The 17875-nt window shown below is 36.8% G+C and overlaps 3 protein-coding genes across 4 annotated transcripts; 2 read left to right on the forward strand and 1 right to left on the reverse strand.

Moving 5' to 3' along the window:
- The first annotated feature begins 200 nt into the window (after window positions 1-200).
- LOC306845243 (E3 SUMO-protein ligase CBX4-like) lies at window positions 201-5786 on the forward strand. Of its 2 annotated transcripts, none has more exons than XM_079377931.1 (6): window positions 201-277; window positions 523-606; window positions 1896-1939; window positions 2391-2456; window positions 3785-3851; window positions 3966-5786. In XM_079377931.1, exons 2-6 carry the CDS (start codon window positions 556-558, stop codon window positions 5346-5348), a joined length of 1611 nt encoding a protein of 536 aa, XP_079234057.1. In that variant the 5' UTR covers window positions 201-277; window positions 523-555; the 3' UTR covers window positions 5349-5786. The 2 variants fall into 2 exon arrangements, with proteins under 2 accessions (XP_079234057.1, XP_079234056.1); XM_079377930.1 differs by having other exon boundaries at window positions 226-277; window positions 523-1701.
- A 4577-nt stretch (window positions 5787-10363) lies between these two features.
- cbx8b (chromobox homolog 8b) lies at window positions 10364-13124 on the forward strand. Its single transcript, XM_079377932.1, has 5 exons — window positions 10364-10692; window positions 10800-10843; window positions 11105-11170; window positions 11254-11320; window positions 11519-13124. The coding sequence occupies exons 1-5, from the start codon at window positions 10624-10626 to the stop codon at window positions 12353-12355; spliced, it is 1083 nt and encodes a 360-aa protein (XP_079234058.1). The 5' UTR covers window positions 10364-10623; the 3' UTR covers window positions 12356-13124.
- A 386-nt stretch (window positions 13125-13510) lies between these two features.
- Window positions 13511-15986, reverse strand: cUnh17orf67 (chromosome Un C17orf67 homolog). Its single transcript, XM_079377490.1, has 4 exons — window positions 15873-15986; window positions 14502-14590; window positions 14156-14293; window positions 13511-13825 (listed from the first exon to the last, which is right to left on the reverse strand). Exons 1-3 carry the CDS (start codon window positions 15928-15930, stop codon window positions 14177-14179), a joined length of 264 nt encoding a protein of 87 aa, XP_079233616.1. The 5' UTR covers window positions 15931-15986; the 3' UTR covers window positions 13511-13825; window positions 14156-14176.
- Window positions 15987-17875: the final 1889 nt, after the last annotated feature.

The following is a 17875-nucleotide window of genomic DNA, read 5'->3' on the forward strand; positions in this document are numbered from 1 at the left end:
TCGTCCTAGCAAAGATTCATTACAAGAAAAACTTTAATCTCTCTGAGAAGTCAATTTTTATGCAACTGCATAATTTCAGTGAATACTTCATCATAATGCATTTCATATATTATATATTCAAGTATTTTCGCTGCTGTTCGGCAGTCATTGCCTTATAAGGAAAGGCAGTCGTGCCTCTCTGCAATAGGCTGACATTTGCCGCCTGCAGTTAACCCTTCTCATGCTGAATTTTTCTTAAGATTTTCATCGTTTTGGGCTCGCAAAGACACATTATGATGTTTGTATGATCGCGCAAATTATTGGGTGTATGTGTGTAAAGGCATCAGTGTATATTTTAACTATATGTTCACATTATTGATTGTACATGTCTTATTGTGTGCGCTTGTGTGTGTGCGTGCGATTTCTTCCCTACTCGGAAGATACAATACGCGGTGCATAGCCTTTGTGGCACAGGCAGTGAATGATTGGGCATTGCCCAGGGTTTTCACACGTTCGTTTGTCACTTCTGTTTATTTTTCACAGGTCTTGCAGCAGCCGTTGGCCGTCAGAAGGCAGATGTCAGATAAGAGAGAGGCTTTGAAGACCAACCACAGTGACCTACATATTGTACATTCAACTCTCATGTGCATTGAATGTGTAGCCTACATGAGTTTAAACAACTACGTTGCTAGTTTAGCTATTCTAATGGGACATTTGTAATCAGACAATGAAATAATTTCTATCTAAATGCAGTTTATCCAAAGAAAGGACATAAAATAAAGTGTTTAGAGCGAGCAGGTACGCGCGATGATCCTAGACAGAATATCACTTTTAAGAATAAAATTCACTAAATCTAATAACCTATAGGAAATCCAAATCTGTCATTTTAATCCGACAAATATTGGTCACCAAATGATTATTGAAGATGAATCCCAGTGCTGCCCATTTGATTATTTAATGCATCAGTGGACTGCATTGCTTCAGTGGAGAAAAAAACAAACAAATTAAAATCACTGTTCAAAATGTAGTCTCAAAATATATGCTGTTCTTTAATAATCTTAATTTATGAATGTTTTAGCGTCATTTTATGGGTTTTTGTGTAACCTGGGTGTTTGTTCAACATAAACAAACAGATTCAGTAGCCTATGCCTATCTGTCATGTATTCCTTTTTAAAATGTTTCAGAATATTATCTTCCTCAAAGTTGTCTCTCCACTGATATAAACTTAAAATGGATGGCAAATCCACATCGTACCTTGCTGATGCTGATGATGACTTAGCCTGCTACTTAAACTGCTAAATGACAACCGAAGAACTAATCAAGCTTAAATGTAAAAATTGCCACAAGTGTGCCCTACTTTGCGTCACGAAGGAGGAATTCTCGCTCAGTACTTGAAGGGCTGCAATAACCACTCTTCATTTGCTCAGTAAACCCGCGGCACAGGGCTGACCAGTCTCTACACCGCCCCTCCTGCTGTGACGTCACGCTCATCGCTATTTGCATGAAGTACGTCGTACAGCTCATTTGAGAGTTAAAACAATCTCGTTTGAGAAGCGAAAGACCATACGGAGCGGGAGAGCGCGAGAAACCTGCGCGAAAGGAGCACTCATGTTATCGCGCGCACACTGAGAAGTATTACAGCGCGCGCTGAAAATGGAGCTGCCCGCCGCGGGTGAGCACGTCTTCGCTGTGGAAAGCATCGAAAAGAAACGCATTAGAAAGGTTTGCGGTTTTCTCTTAACAAACTCTTTACATTTATTCATGCTGTAAGCCTATAAAACGTGCAGGTAAGGGTTTGTATTTTAAAAGAGAGCGCACAAGTAGGGATTTGTTTCCGAAACCTAGGATAATGGATTATTTATTTTATTTACAGTAATTCCCAATCGTAAATGACTTTGTTTTTATGATATTTGCAGGGAAGGTGTGAGTACCTGGTCAAGTGGAGAGGTTGGTCTCCCAAGTAAGTTTCACTTCAAGATGCCACTTGCTTTGCTGTTTTAATGTGTGGGTGTCGTGTCGTGTCGTGTTGTGTTGTGTGTGTGTTTGAGAGAGCGAGAGAGAGCGAGAGCGCTTAACTGATGCAGGAATGTCATAACTTGTGTCCGCGATGGTAAATAATGTTTCAAATTTAAGCTTTATGCTATAGAAATGTGGTTCTGTTTTTGCAAAATAAAACATATATAATAATAATAGTAAAACAAAAAGGAAATTATGCATCAACCATGTAGCATCAGTAGCCTATTTGTAATTCTCTAATATTCTTGAAGATTCGTTTAATAGGACCTTGTTAGTGTCGTTAGTCCTTCAGATGACAGCCACGTTAGATAGTTCGGTTGAGGGAGCTGGTGATATTCATGCTACTCTGCTCTCCCCTCTCTCATCGCTCTCTGCCTCCTATCCTCTCTTTATAGATATAACACGTGGGAGCCAGAGGAAAATATTCTGGACCCGAGACTTCTCGTTGCTTTCCAAAACAGGTGAGACATTGCAGTCTTGGCTCAACGCTCTGAGCTTGTACAGCCGAAACGGGAGGAGGGGAGAAGACGCTTTCGCCACAGCTGTGCTCATGCTCAGTCTTTTTCACTTTCTCTCACTGACAGAAAGGGGGTGCACACAAGAGCTGGAGAGAACTTGTGCGCAGGCGCGCCATAATATATGACTGAATTTAATTGCGCGGTACAGGAACCAGCCATTAAAGAATGTTTACATACAGACGTGGCCAGAAAATGTGATACTTTGAGGCACCTCGCATTCTTTATGGAATCACTTTATCTCAACAAACGCGCCGCTCTTTCTATATTGTACTATTATTCATTTCATCCGGTTGGATGACTGTGTCCGCTTTGGACATAGACGCCCCAAACCGAAAGCATTGCAGTAAGCGCATATGTAATATATGTAAAAATATATATCATTCTCTTCTATCATTCTTATAACCTTTGTGCACGCACACACTAATTTACTGCATTTTTCATTACAAATAGGCAGTTTTTCCGTGGCTACACATGCATTCACGCTTTCCCGGAATTCCACACGCATTTTTGTCGGGTATTCATCCCCTTTGACTGGCATCTGTGCGCACCATTAGCAGTCTCCCTCGTGACGCGGAATTCTGTTTGGAGTAATTGCCCGCGCCCCTTGAGTATAGAACTGTTCTAGGTCGTCTAATTAGGTTTTTGCAATATTACTTTATAGAACGTCGATGGGAAAAGAACTGATGGCCCATTTTTTTCGACAGCTCGTGTGAGTTGAGCTAACAAATAAATAACAGAACCCATTGGAAAAGCCTGTCAAATAACGCGATATTATACAATAGAGAGCGATTTATTAATATGTTTTGTCAGCTTTGTTTTTATTTCTTCCATTCCAACTGGGATTGTCCACCAAATTAGTAAACAAGTTGTGTGCTGTCTGAAGCAACACATAATGTTCTTTATTTTATGTGAGTAAATTTTATGAATGCCAGTGGTGGGCTATTTAAAGCCAGACCATATTTGAAAGGATACACAAAACAGGCAGTATCTTGACCATAATGCACTCTCAGAAATAAAGGTACAAAAGCTGACCTTTTCAAAATGTGCTAATATTTATAATTTGGGTACTAATATATACGCTTTAGGTACTAATATGCAAAGGTGTACCTTTTGAAAAGGTACTGCCCCAGTGACAACTTCTGTACCTTTTTTCTGAGAGTGTGGGACAAATCGTCAGAATAAATTAAAAGTTAAATATATTAGCGTGTGTCTTATTTTTAATTTGATTTCTTTTATGATGATGTTCTATAATCGAAAACTTTTCCATTCAGGGAAAGACAAGAGCAGCTAATGGGTTATCGTAAACGGGGGCCAAAACCAAAACATCTTCTCCTGCAGGTAATTTACCATCACTTACAAACACGCCTATGTGTGCCCAATTAACTTCTGTGAAATTCATGTCACTAATTGTTTCTACTGAAAAGCTCATTGTTGATTTGTCTGATTTATAAGGTACCATCATTTGCTCGAAGATCCAGTGTTCTTACCGACCTTCAGGAGGTGTCACAGTGTGAGGATAAACAACCCAAAACAAGTTCAGACCTGGTCCAAATCCAGCAATACCAGCTTAATAGCAAGAAGCACCATCCCTACCAGCCCAACCCAAAAGACAAGCAGGGAGAGGCACGAATAAATGGGAAAAAGAAGCACTACTACCAGCTCAACAGCAAGAAACACCACCACTATCAACCAAACCCTAAAATGTATGACTCCCTGTATCAGAGGCTCAAGGAGACCAAAGTTCCTGAGTTGACTGACAAGGAATGGAACTTATCTCCAGCTCTACAGCAGAAATGGGCCCAAAGTAAGGATTCTGAGTGCCTTAGTAAGGTGAGAAATATTACAATGGAGTTGAAAAAGCTTCCTAAACTAAATGGTGGAGCTGACTTAAACATGAACACAAACAGCTATGCAAAGGAAGATAAGGCACCGCCCAATGGAATAAGCAACAAACTGAAGATTGTGAAGAACAAGAATAAAAATGGGCGCATTGTCATTGTCATGAGCAAATACATGGAAAATGGCACACAGGCAGCTAAAATTAAGAAAGGAACAGCAGATTCTGAGGAAAAAAGGCAAGCACAAGATTGTAAATCCTGTGGAACAGATGAGAGCACAGAAAAGCTAAAGCACACAAAGAAGCAAAGTCTTGTGAAAGTGATCAAAAAGGACAGTAAAGCTGAGTCTGCCTGTTTTAGGCTTTCCAATGGATTATCATCTTATGAAGGGGACAATCCTAAAAAAACATGCTCCATAGTGTTTGAGCCAAACAACTCAAAGAAACTTGGCAGCACTGGAGATTATGTATCTAATGAACAGCCCTTGCAACTGACAAACAAAACCAGTCTGACTACAGTGCCTATTGAGACAAGTGATCAAAAAGGCACCCAATCTACTCAATATGGTCCCCTCACTTTGCCTCGAAAGCGTTGCTACTCTGAGCCAGACAGTGACAGTGGGGAGGCTAAAAGGCTCCTAATTTCTCAGAGTATAAATGCTCCTAATACTGACTTGTCTCACTCTTTTAACGGCACCACACACTTCAATGACCATCAGCATTCTGGCGGACATGACTTTGAAAATTTGGACTCCAACCAAGACGAACCCATAGACCTCAGCTGTGTAAAGTTGAGAGAAGAGAGAAAAAATCCTACACATTCTCAGATTGGAAACTCTATACCGACTGGGAAAGCAGCGGTCTCTGCACCAGAGCAAGTGGAGAAAGAAATGAAAAAAACTGTTCGAAGCTTTACACCTTTTCTTGGGAATATAATAATCACAGATGTCACAGCAAACTGCCTTACAGTGACATTCAAGGAGTATGTTACAGTTTAGGAATATGTGATGGATATGAAGTCTATAAAGACTACTGACTATTTACTGTGAATTTATATAAATGTAAAGCATGTCTAATCTCAAAACTTGCCTGAAATTTTTGAAACAATCAAGTGTAAAGTTTTGATAGTTTCAGATTGTGTTTGTTTGACTGAACTGATCTGAATTAATTTTCAAATTCACACATTTAACTATTCCATGTTAGGGATAGAAAAAAACGAACTAAACAGGTTTTCCTGTTATTAGCTTGTATCATATTAGCTTAAATCTGTTTGCAGTGCTGTATTTCAGAAGGCTTAAATATAAAAAGCACTTACTACACATGTAATACTGAGAAACATTTTCTACTGATCTCTTTTATAGCCTTTTTTTAAAAATGTCACTTGAAATGTGTTATTTAGGTTTGTCTAAGCATATTAAAAGTTTTATTTTACGTTCTTGAGTAAGATCTTTGCTTGTACTGTGTGTGTGTGTGTGTGTGTGTGTGTGTGTGTGTGTGATGAACAGAAGTGTTCCTATTTAACTCACACATGAGACGAGCTAACAGATAGCCCATATGAGAGATAGCAAAACATTACTATCATGTAAATGCAAGACATCAGTAGGCCTATCAGACTGAACTTCGCACAGCCTTTATATAGCACATGGACTTTGACTTTTGCCAAGCAGATTTTTTTCTCTATTGATTTTTAGCTAAAGAGGGGTTGCCTGCTTTTACACCATTTACAATGCTATAATTTTTCACAAAATAATGCTTGAGATGAGCACTCATTCTCAATTCAAAGACTGGGAATAAATAGTTTATTTAATTTAGCCTATTTACATAAAACTGCGGCTAAGTTCAGCACAACTCCGACTAGTATCAACCGATGAAAACTGGCACGTCTGTGGGAGTAGTGGAAACAGCAGGGTTGTCTCACAAACGTTGTCATAGACTATATAGGCCTAACTTAAAAGTCCTCTAGAAAAGAAGGACAGTAGGGCTTTACAGCCTTTCATTATGCGCGAAGTTTATCTATGCATATCTGGACGCTGATTAACGAGATCACGTAAAGCATCCAAAACAGCAGGGTTGTCAAGACAGAAACTTTTCATTTTATTGCCTGTTGGATTATTTTATTTAAGAGATGTCACATTTCTTGCTACAAGGAACATTATCCAGGAAGAGCTCAACTAAAAATCAGTTTTCATGTTGATATTGCAGAAAACCCAGAAAAAGAAATTCAATGAGCTCTCAGGTATAAGGCTTCAAACATAAGCAAGAAGGAAACTTTCACCTGGCGTTTTAATAGGATTTTCTTTTTGTGTTCAGATAAAGCTCGCGGCTATTAAGAATGATTTTTCTGTAAATCGAATTTTGTGTCACAGCATTTTGGGCATTGACACAAGTTGCCCAAAAAAAGAAAAGAAAAGAAAGAAAAAGGGCTATCGGATTGGACACATTACTACGCTGGTATATAGACCACTGTTATATTGCGCAGACACAAGTCAAATTTGTCACATCTGCCTCTGTGAAAAGGCTATTCAGCAGGAAACATTTAGAATAGTACAGACATCACAATTAACATCTTACAGGCATCATTAGGCTATATGTGTGTATGCAGACAGAATGCTATGCACCTGCCTCATAAGTATCCCGACTTCGCGTTTATAGATAGAATGCACATTTTAATGGCATCCAAATGGAATGTGCCTTCAGACTATTACCAACTTTGATTATGAGCACAATACCGTCCATACAAGATCGGCAAGAAGAGATTCATCCCGTATGCATCGTCAAAGGTTTATAGGTAAAAGACACTATCGTCTATAAGGATGGAAGATTAATTATATTAGACTTAATAGTAGCTTTCGCAAATAAGCTACTATCTGTGGGCATGTATGAAGCTTTGAACAGCCTGATGTATCAAAATCGACTCATTTTTTTTGTCAGCGCTAACATGGCGGACAGCAAACGTCCCTCTTTCTCACGGCAAGATCATGATTAGTATTAGTCTATCCAAAAACTAGGCAGAGGTTGGTTAGAGGTGAAATTTGTGTCAAAGGTGGGCTACGGAAAAGCACTTCAGCCTCACTGAAACGGAATCAACCATTTCCTTTGCAGCACAGTCTGAGATAAAGCTGCTCTCGCTGCGGTTATAAAATGGCTTCCTTTGGTCCATCCACTTTATTTGCGATCAGCTTATGAATTCAGCTTTGCTGTAGTACATTTTAGATGTAGCTGGTTAATTTCGCCAAGTTTATTTAAAAGACGACTGGAACAGCGTCTTTTGAAATAAAATAATAAAGATTATTTGTGTTAAGCATTAGGTTTCTAATGAGAGAGGTACAGAGCCGTTATAAAACTTGAGGTCATTACAATATTGTCTTATTTAAAATATCCCACCTACGATAATAATGTGATCACATTAAATAGACTAATAATAATATGATGTTAATACAAGTTGCCTTCAGGAACATAACATGTTTATCTGACTAAAATAATCGGGCTAGCAGAATATATGCAGTTGGGCTGCTTTTTTAAGCTATAGGCTATACTTAAAAATCAAAGATAACCGTAGACGTTTTGGCAACGTGATTATTGGCAAAGCTTAGATTAATTTTATGTGGCTTATATATATATATATATATATATATATATATATATATATATATATATATATATATTAAAAAAAATCAATAGTAATGTACGTCTTTTCCGAAATTCGGCCAGGTTCTCCATTTTATAATTATATATAGTTTTAAAATATACGGTAACTGGTAAAGTAATATGCAACAGAAAGGGCTCGATTTATGGTCTTATTAAATGTGTAAATCCTGGACACAATGTGACCTAAATAATCAATAATCCAACAAAAGCAGGAAACCCATGTAAATATTTTTGGTAAAACAATTTACATCGAAATACATATTTTTAACATTATCGAAATTTGCATCAAACAGACTGAAACACGAGGCAAAATAGTAGAGCATTTGCCATTTCCTTTTGTAAAATGTGCAGAATTTCTCATGCTAGTTGCCCAGAAACGAGTTAACCAATAATATTCTTCCAGCTCGATCTAGAGCCCATATACGGATATAACCACTGCAGTAGTCAAACCACCAATCATCGTCCGCAGAGCCAACCACAAGCCTGCTGTTTACCTGGTTTGTTATGTATAGACTAAAAATGAAAACGGAATCCTTCATTTTATTGTGGAGAAATCTTATACAATCGTCACAATATTTCTTCAAACCTCTATTCAACTGTTCATTATTCTGTAGCATAATCTTTACACCCAGTAAACTAATTTACAAGCCACCAAGTTAATAATCACTATCCCATCGTTCATGTTAATTTTCAAAATTTTAAGATATTATTTGAAGATATTGCTGTTTATAGACCTATCTAAATAATGGTACATTTAAAAACCTGTTACAATTTGAAAATTTCTAAAACTCACACAGGAACGTATTAATTAATGTCATAGGCTAATTTAGAAGCGAATTTTTTATTTATTTATTTTTTAAGCTGACATGCCCTGTTTGAAACCCAAGTGATTGTGCAGAACTGAGCATGAGATTGGTAAACATTCTCGGAAACGTTTCGAAAACAGGGTATACCCCTTTATATATTTTATATGGTAAAAAAAAATTAATTAATGTTTTCCCTTCATTTATAGCTGGTAATGTTTGCTTGCTATTGCTTAGGCAAAATTTATTATATTTCTACCTATAGACCTAATTTTATTTAAAATGTTTTTCGTTAAACCAACATAATTATGTGAGATTTTATAATAGAATTAAGCTATACGGAACACCCAATTACAAAATTATATTTTTAAATTTGTTTTAATAAAATGTATAGCTACAATTAGGCCTATCTACATCTTTTACACTAAAATTAGAATATTAAATAATAATAATAAGTCAATAAATAAAATAGTTTGAGCTAAAATAACAATGTTAACGCAGACAAAGTCTGGCCTATGTAATCGTTGAACCATTTTTGAGGTTACTTAGTGCATTTAGTAACTCATGTTAATAAAAAGTTAATAATTGTGAAATGTTCCTTTCGCATTATTGTGCTGTATGTTTCTTTGTTTCGTTGTCTTTAGAATAAGTTACTGTTGTTGTCATCTTTTGCGTATTGTAATAATTAATAAGATACATAGGCTATTATTATCATCATCGTTTTACATTTTTTCCATAATTAAATTTAGGTATTTATAAAGAAAGTATAAAATATAAATCTACTAATGGTGCTATGTAATCAGTTTGATTGGGCTGTTCAATGTTAGGACTAAAAGTGTCAATCAATTAATTATTTTTATTTTATTTTATTTTATTTATTAGCTTTTTTCTCGAAAAAGCCATAAAGTTGAAGACAAAACCTAAATATTAGCTAATTAATAATAATATGAGTAGATGTGGGCTAAATGTAGGCTATGGATAAAACATAAGTAACGTTAGCCTATGTGTTCATTTTTCTTTATCAAAAAACTAGGCTAACAAAAATCTAACACCTCTTAGAGAAAATAATGTGGTAAAGTAGGTTGCCGTGGGTTTTACTTTAAATCATCATTTATACTCACAAATTCAACCCGTTCCGTTTACTTAACGGCTTTTACTAAATGTAGCCTATGACACGATAAATAATAATAACAATAATAATTTTGTGTAAATTTAGGCTGTTTTTCTGCGGTAGAACTCATATTCAAACTAATATTCATTTCCATCTATGATTTTTTTTTTTTTTTGTCGTGGATAATGACTTGGATTAGTAAAATATTCTTGTGAATAGCAGAATATCGATCAGAATAAGATGGCATACATTTGACTATAATAACAGATGTACAGTAGCCATATATCAAAATAGCTATTAACCGATTTTTTTAATGAATTATGCCTGTTTGAGAAAATACCGAATTTTTACAGTTCGCATAGCCTAAAGGTTCTTGTTCTGCTAACGTTTACCTGTAGGTCTTGACGTTACGTTTACGATGGAACTTTAACCTTCTGATGTAGTATTGAGCAGATCTTATCATATTTCTGTCAAGAATGCAGGTATGTCACTAAGAGCAAGCCCGGCCACTTAGCAACAGCGGAGCCAATGAACGGCCTCCAAATCTTTCCACTTACAAGCGGTGCCAAGGCAACATGCTAAAGAACGTGATGACGTCTGGCTGTGTACGAGAGTATTATGGGCTGTATGGAATTCTGACGCTAGAGCAGGCGGACTGGACTCGCGCTCACGGCTAGCTACGCTGCAAGCTAACGGTAGACGAAGGTAAACATGGAGCTGTCGGCTGTAGGAGAGAGGGTGTTCGCGGCCGAATCGATCATCAAGAGACGAATACGACGGGTATGTGTTTTGGAAGAGATATCTCGACATTTTTTGTATGTATGTGTCAATGTCGTTGGCTCGCGCTAACGAATTCTTTTTTTGTGTGTGTCCGATGGCACGCGCAGGGTCGAATGGAATATCTCGTGAAATGGAAGGGATGGTCACCCAAGTGAGTAATACATGCCCATCCTGTCTGTTGTGCCTTGCACTGGTGTTTTGGTGACAGTGATGGCTGTCAACCCTGCTAGATATCGCGAGGGGCGTAACGTTACATCCACGGGCAGGTTAACAAGCTGGTTATTACTGCAGACTGTTTTTGGCAGATGGCATGCTGCAACATTAGCTGGCCCTGCTAGCTGGCCGGTAGAGCAGCGGTTTAAATGCAGTTAGAGATTGACAGTCATCACGTGAAACTTTTTTGTTGTCACAGGTACAGTACTTGGGAACCAGAGGAAAATATCTTAGACTCACGCCTATTCGTTGCCTTTGAAGAGAGGTATAAAAGAAATAAATAAACTAAAACTATTAGGCGGCCGAAAATGCAGACGTTTTCACACTTGCGCTTGTATTTTCATGCAGGGAGCGTGAGAGAGAAATATTTGGACCCAAGAAAAGAGGACCTAAGCTCAAGACTTTTCTTCTAAAGGTTAATGTCATTTATTTATAATAAATAATAATCATCCTGAAATTATATTGTGTATAATACTGTTAATAATATTATTATTGGGTTTGCACTCTTTTTTTTTTTTCTTTTTCTTTTTTGTCTGTGTAAATGAATACATTTTATATAAGGGCATAATTTTGAGTTCTGTGCTAATTTTTCAAAAACATGCATTTTTCACAGGCCCAAGCTAAAGAAAAGGTGAAGTCTTACGAATTTAGGAATGAATCATCCGGAGCCATTGCATATCCCAGTCCAGAGCCTGTGGTAACCCCTAGAGCGAGAGATGGACTACGTGCTGTGATTCCCACAATTTTCCCTCCCAGCACAGTCAACCGAGGGGAGAGCGTAAGGATTTCACTTCCAGAACCAAGGGAGCATCGTTCTCCACACTCACCCAGACCCAGCACTGATGCTTTTACCCTCACCCCAAAAAAGAGAGGACGGAAGCCCAAATTACGCTTCACGGATGTCTATACAAGCTCCTTACATCCAGAGCATTCAAAAAGAGCAGCAGACGAAACCATGGCAAGCATTCCTTCCAAAATGGCAAAGTTAGGTTTGGGAGAAGAGGAAGAGAGATGCTCAGAAATAAGTGGGAGTATTAAGATATCTCATAAGCACATGGATGCTACCTATTCACACAAACAAAACAGAGTTGTTCCAAGCAGGAGTACCCAGCACATTTCTCCAGAGTGGAGTTTGCATTCCAGCAGAGTTAGTGCAGACTTACAGGGCCACAGGACTAATCCACAGACAAGCCACTTTCACCATAAACACCTAAAGCACCATTCAAAACGAAGAGCATTTGAACATGGTGATTCCTCCAGCAGACAGCCTTCACTTATTGCCAAAATTCCAGTGTCACGCATATTTGGAGAGCCAGAAGAGGGAGATGCTTGGAGACCCTCCTTCAGCAATGTGGAGAAAGTTGTGGTTACCGATGTGACATCGAACTTCCTGACTGTAACAATCAAAGAGAGTAGCACAGATAAAGGCTTCTTTAAAGACAAAAGATGATTATTTACTGCAGCCAGTATGCTCATTTCATCTCCTCAGAAGTCTTTTATTGTTGAAAATATTCCTTGTATTGTATAAAAAAAAATCTTATTAACCTTTTCTGTCAGGCTGAAATCTGTATTTATTGTGAAATGCTGCTTTAAGTAATTTGCATGCACTAGACAAGATAAACAAAGACATACACCAGTTCTCAGCTCATTTGTTGTAAGTATTAATTACAAGTTGTGTATCTATAAATATATAAAAGTATCATTTGTCTCCCAGACGAATATTAAAACATTTATGTACAGACTAAGACTTGACATTTTGCACACTAACCGTCATATTTTTTTTAGTCACATCATTACCTTTTCAATTCTTGTAATTTAGTTGATTTTATTTTGTAATTTAATATTGCCAGTTACCTTGTACACTGGTTTCTCGGTAAGCGACATTAACAATTTACACATATAAAAGTGTAAAATGAAAATCTAATTTTCATCTCAAAATCAAAAGTAAAGTGTAGAATAACGAACACGTTTCTTTTGTTTCTCTTCACTTCAGCTCAAATTCGTATTTATACATATGTAGTAATGTTAAATTGTATAACCTTAAGACTTCTAATTATTTTGTAGGGCGATTGTAATTGTGATGATCGATTAATTGTGCGAATTAAAGTTCTTTAATGTGACATTAAATAGAGAAGCGCACATCTAATGTCTAAAGGATACTCGAATCCTACAAAATCATAATTTTATAATATATGTATATGTGTGTATATTAGTCCTGTAAATAAATAAAAAACATGTAAAACGTAAATTTATGCTTATTTGCCCTGTTAAGAGTAGTATTTAATTCAAAATGAGATGTCGTTGTTTTAAGGAAAAACCGGCTACATTTCCCAAACATTTAACTTATACAGTGTTATACAGTGGTGCTACTTGATCCCATTTTACAGCCTTTTATTCTTTTATTTATTTGGACTTTACAGTTTCTTTTGTGACACGTAACAAAATGTAAACTTTTAGGTTTACACAACACATTCATTGTGCTTTCGATCAATCAGTGTTAGGCCTTCAGACATTGCATGTGAAGGTCAGACTCTTGGCTGTGTTTGTGGACCATTTGCGCGTCATCAGTCTTTTAAACATTTTTTTATTTTTTAGTTTCGATTTTATATCATAGTATAACTAAAATACTGCTACAACCCGAAAGATGAAAACCACATTCACAATTTAGAGCACAACATTTTTATTTTATTCATGAGTCTCTTATTCAAAATGCAATTTCGTAATTCGTTTTTATTAAAAAAACAACCAAAAAAACTTCTAACGATTCTAAGATTTTTCATCTAAATAAGATCTAAAATGCGTCTACACTAGGTGTGGATTGTCCTTGGCCTTCTCGGCATTTCTAGGTCTTTTCGTTCTCATCGCAATCCATTTCATGGTGTTTATCAGCTTTGTCGTCACCGGAATTCCTGTCTTCAACCTGAAAAAAAAATCACCTTGAATTGATTTGCCCTCAGATAGGATTTTAGTAAATGTACACCATTTTCCATGATAAAACCGCATTTACATTTAATATGCCTTTAAAAGCCAGGGCAGAATTAAGACAAAAAGTCAGTACAGAAAAAAACATCCCATATGATGTAAAGAGTGTTAACAATTATTAATGCATTCAACCAAAATGCATTCTTCACCTAATTCTCTTTTATTATAAGGAAAATTGTGAATGTATTGACATAATATGTGAAATCATGATAGTAAGCCCAAACATTGCAGTCTTGAGTGAGATACAAAAGCTGAGGGGTATCAGAACCTGTGGATCACAGCAGGCCTGTTACACAGTGTAGCCGTAGTTGCGGTCACAATGAGGGAAGCAATGAGGGTTCATCCAATGCTCCATGCTGGTCTCTCGAGCCCTCTGTTCCAGCCTCTGCATATGCAGCATGTGTTCCTGAAATACACATGAACTCTGAATTCTAGAGTATTGACATGGAGCTGAGTTCACTTATTGATCCGTTAATAATTTAGTATTTAAAACAGCACAAAGCAACATTGTGAGCAGATCTTTTCTATCACAAAGAATTACAGCCAGGCTCCAAAGCATGATTATTTTTGTTATTAAGCATGTAAATAAAAGGAGTCTGTTGTTGGCATCCAACCCTCATAGGTTCATCAGGGTGTCCAGGCTTCTGTCTCTTGGTGCGGAGTAGCTGCTTTGCAAAACTCTCCTTAATGATGGGGCTTGCATCTAGAAACATGACATGTATCAAGATCACCATTTCATAGTCATTTCATGGTTATGACAACATGATTTATTCTTGTGAATACATTTAACTGATTGATTTGTCTAAATAACTAAGGGGTTGCCTATATGAATAATGTAAACATGTCACAACATTTGATTAATTATGTATATTTATATGTAGTATACAAAGGATATTATCAAAGACTTTAATTTGTGGCATTTATTATTAGCCTAACAATTTCTCCTCCTTTCTTTTTACTACATGCTAATTTTATTTTTTCTATTCTTCCCCAGGCGGCCATTCTTCCTGTGAACCTTTATTCTTTCAGATTTCCTCGAGTACTTTGGGGGCCTAATTTGTATGAATTTTGGCCTTTCTCTTTCCCTCTTTCTTCATCTCGCTCCCTCTTTTTTCCCTCTCTTTCACACAGACATGCACGCACACACATACACTTCACTCACTTTCTCTCCTGCCTCCCCATGTCACCCCCTCCCTCCCTTTCCCAGTGCTGTTTCTCTATGGAAGAACACAAAGTGCCCATTCATGAGCGCGTCTCCCCGGGGAGCGCGCCCCTGCGCGCGCGTGACCTGGAGCTCTGACCCGCGAGGGGTATGAAAATGAGCCCGTTACGGTCAACACCGACGTGGCAGATAAACAGCCGCACAGCGTTTTTCATAGCAGTTTTTACACGTTTCGCTCACGTTAGTCTATAATTATACGATTATTTAATTTATAGGAGGTGGGCGGGGTGGGTGAAATTATCACATAATTTGTAAGACTAGTTTATTCAGCCGTAACATTTTCAGCATCTAGCCTAAAACAGTAGGAATATAAATATATTGAATAGGATGGGATGGATTATGAATATATAAGAACTAATATAGCCTACAAATTAAATGAAAACATCAAAAAGTAATAAAAAAAATAATTACGCAAATTTTGAGTTTGCTATAGACATTAGAAATCGTTTAGAAAGCGAGGGGGATAAAAACAATGGCAAAGTAGACTATTAGGCATAAACATAATAAATAATCTCACAGAAGTATACACTCATTTCTGTCTTTCCTAGAACCGCAAGAAGGCCGAAAAGAAAAATAGCCTAGGTATTTATTTCAAAAGTCATTATCCAAATATTCCTAAACGCTCTGATTTTGCATGAAAATAAAACTCGCTAAAACAAGTAATATATGCACACAAACGTCACAACCCACAGTGATAACGAAAATAAAAACACAGTAATGTGAATAAAACCCATGGTATAAGATTTCTGCAAGAAAAACATACCAATGCAGAAGGCCAATAAGACCACGCAAAAAAGGCATACCAACAGCTTCATTTTCATTTCCGTCCGTCCTCAGCTCGAAATAACTGCACTTGAGTGTTTACCCAATTTATGAGGAGGAGAAATACACGACAACGTCATTTAGAAGTTACCCCCACAGCACCCCTGCTTACAGGCCACTGGATAGGCTACAGAAGAAGACTCCTGGCTGTACATCTGGATGAGACTGTAGTTACAGACATATTCCACAAGATGTCGCCTTTACTTTGACTTATACGTATAATATAAAATACTATAGGCCTATAACCCTGCTACATAATGGTTAAAACACTGATCTGAGAAACACAGCCTGTTTGTTTTTGTTGTTGTTGTTTTGGTAGTAGTTCTACAAAATTGAACGACACCTTCATTTTTTTTCTTTTTAAGTTTACAGCATTTGTCCCTCCATAATTAACATTTCTTTTGGTAGCAACGGAGCAATAACTCAACTTTGATGTTACATCTTTATAGGGAAGTTGATTATGAAAAGGGCCTTTGAGCTTTGCATTGGCTATGGACGCCCTCTGTAACAAACTCCGTTTACAGTAGCTTTGTTATACAACAAATTTTTATGCTGCAAAATTTGCTTATTTTTTGTACACAGTGTGTGCTCAAGGGCTTCAATATCAACACTTTCGTTAGTATTCACATTTTATTGCATCTTACATGCACCTGAAAGGCTTTATTTGTTAAAAAAATTTTCCACCTTCAGGGCACAATTTGCATTTGGCTCATAACAAATATAGTATTTCCATTGAAGTAGGCATTTTTATATACTCTGAAATTCCTTTCTTGATGTAGAAATGAGGAGCATTGCAATTATATCTTTGCGTTTGATTTCCTCTTGGTATTAGTTTTGATTCAGAATTTTCCTCACAGTAGTTTTGTTTACTGTAAGTTGGATGAGCAGATGAAAATGCTCTTGGTTAGGCATAATGTTTTTCTTCAAGGGATTTTCAGCTGTGTTGGCTGTCATCTTACTATGTTCCCTAGTTCTTGTTCTTGTAAATCTAGCTCTCATAAAAAGGTAGCCGTAGATCTGAGAGCTCACTTTGGCATATCAAACTCAGCGAGTCTCTCAGGTTTCCAGTGTTCATTTATTTTGTTGTTTGTAGTATTGATCCTAAATATCACTGTTAAATACCTCTCTGTCTAATGTTATCTGCAAAACATTAGTATTCGTGCCTACAAGTGAATCACACACTTTATTTGGATGCATATATTTGGTCCATTTCTTGAATTTATCAGCGACTGCAGAAAGAAACTTGGCTCATTATATTACAAGTGCAAACTGTAAGAAGGTGCTTAATCAGACAAGCAGTAGAAATGATAGTGTTCATTGTTCTTCATATAGCTAGTTGAATGATAATTGTAAGAAACCACAGATTGGGATAAGAGGGGAGCAGCTAAAATAAACTCAACTGAAAAAATAAAACAATGGTTAAAACCTGATAGCTGTGGTTGCTAGAAATTTATTGAAAAAACAAACAAACAAATATAGCGTCAGTGTTTCAGACATTATGAATAGCATTTTGGTGTCTGTGTATTTCAGTAACTGAAATAATGTTAATACTGGCTATCCAGACTACAATAATCTGTTTTATACCATACAGTAGATGGCTGCATAATAAAATGTCATCAGAAAAGGTCTTTCAATTGTTATTATAAACATGAATTGACAGTGCACATTCACCCTCACAAAGCACCGGGCAAAATCAAAGAAATAGACTAATAGACTGTAATATGCATTAGCATACAACAACATAAAATGTAACATTAACACATATATAACAAAAACAATAAGAAATATAGAACTTATTAACTGTGGGGTAAAAAGCACCTCTGCTGTTGGGGCTAAAGGCACAATAGTTAACATGGCATGGGTGTCCACCTTAGAGATAATCACCATATTTATAATGGAACCATCATCAAAATACCATATTTATTGTTATTACTGTAAAGCTAT

The sequence above is a fragment of the Barbus barbus genome, assembly GCF_936440315.1.
Source record: "Barbus barbus genome assembly, chromosome: 25".
Lineage (NCBI taxonomy): Eukaryota > Metazoa > Chordata > Actinopteri > Cypriniformes > Cyprinidae > Barbus > Barbus barbus.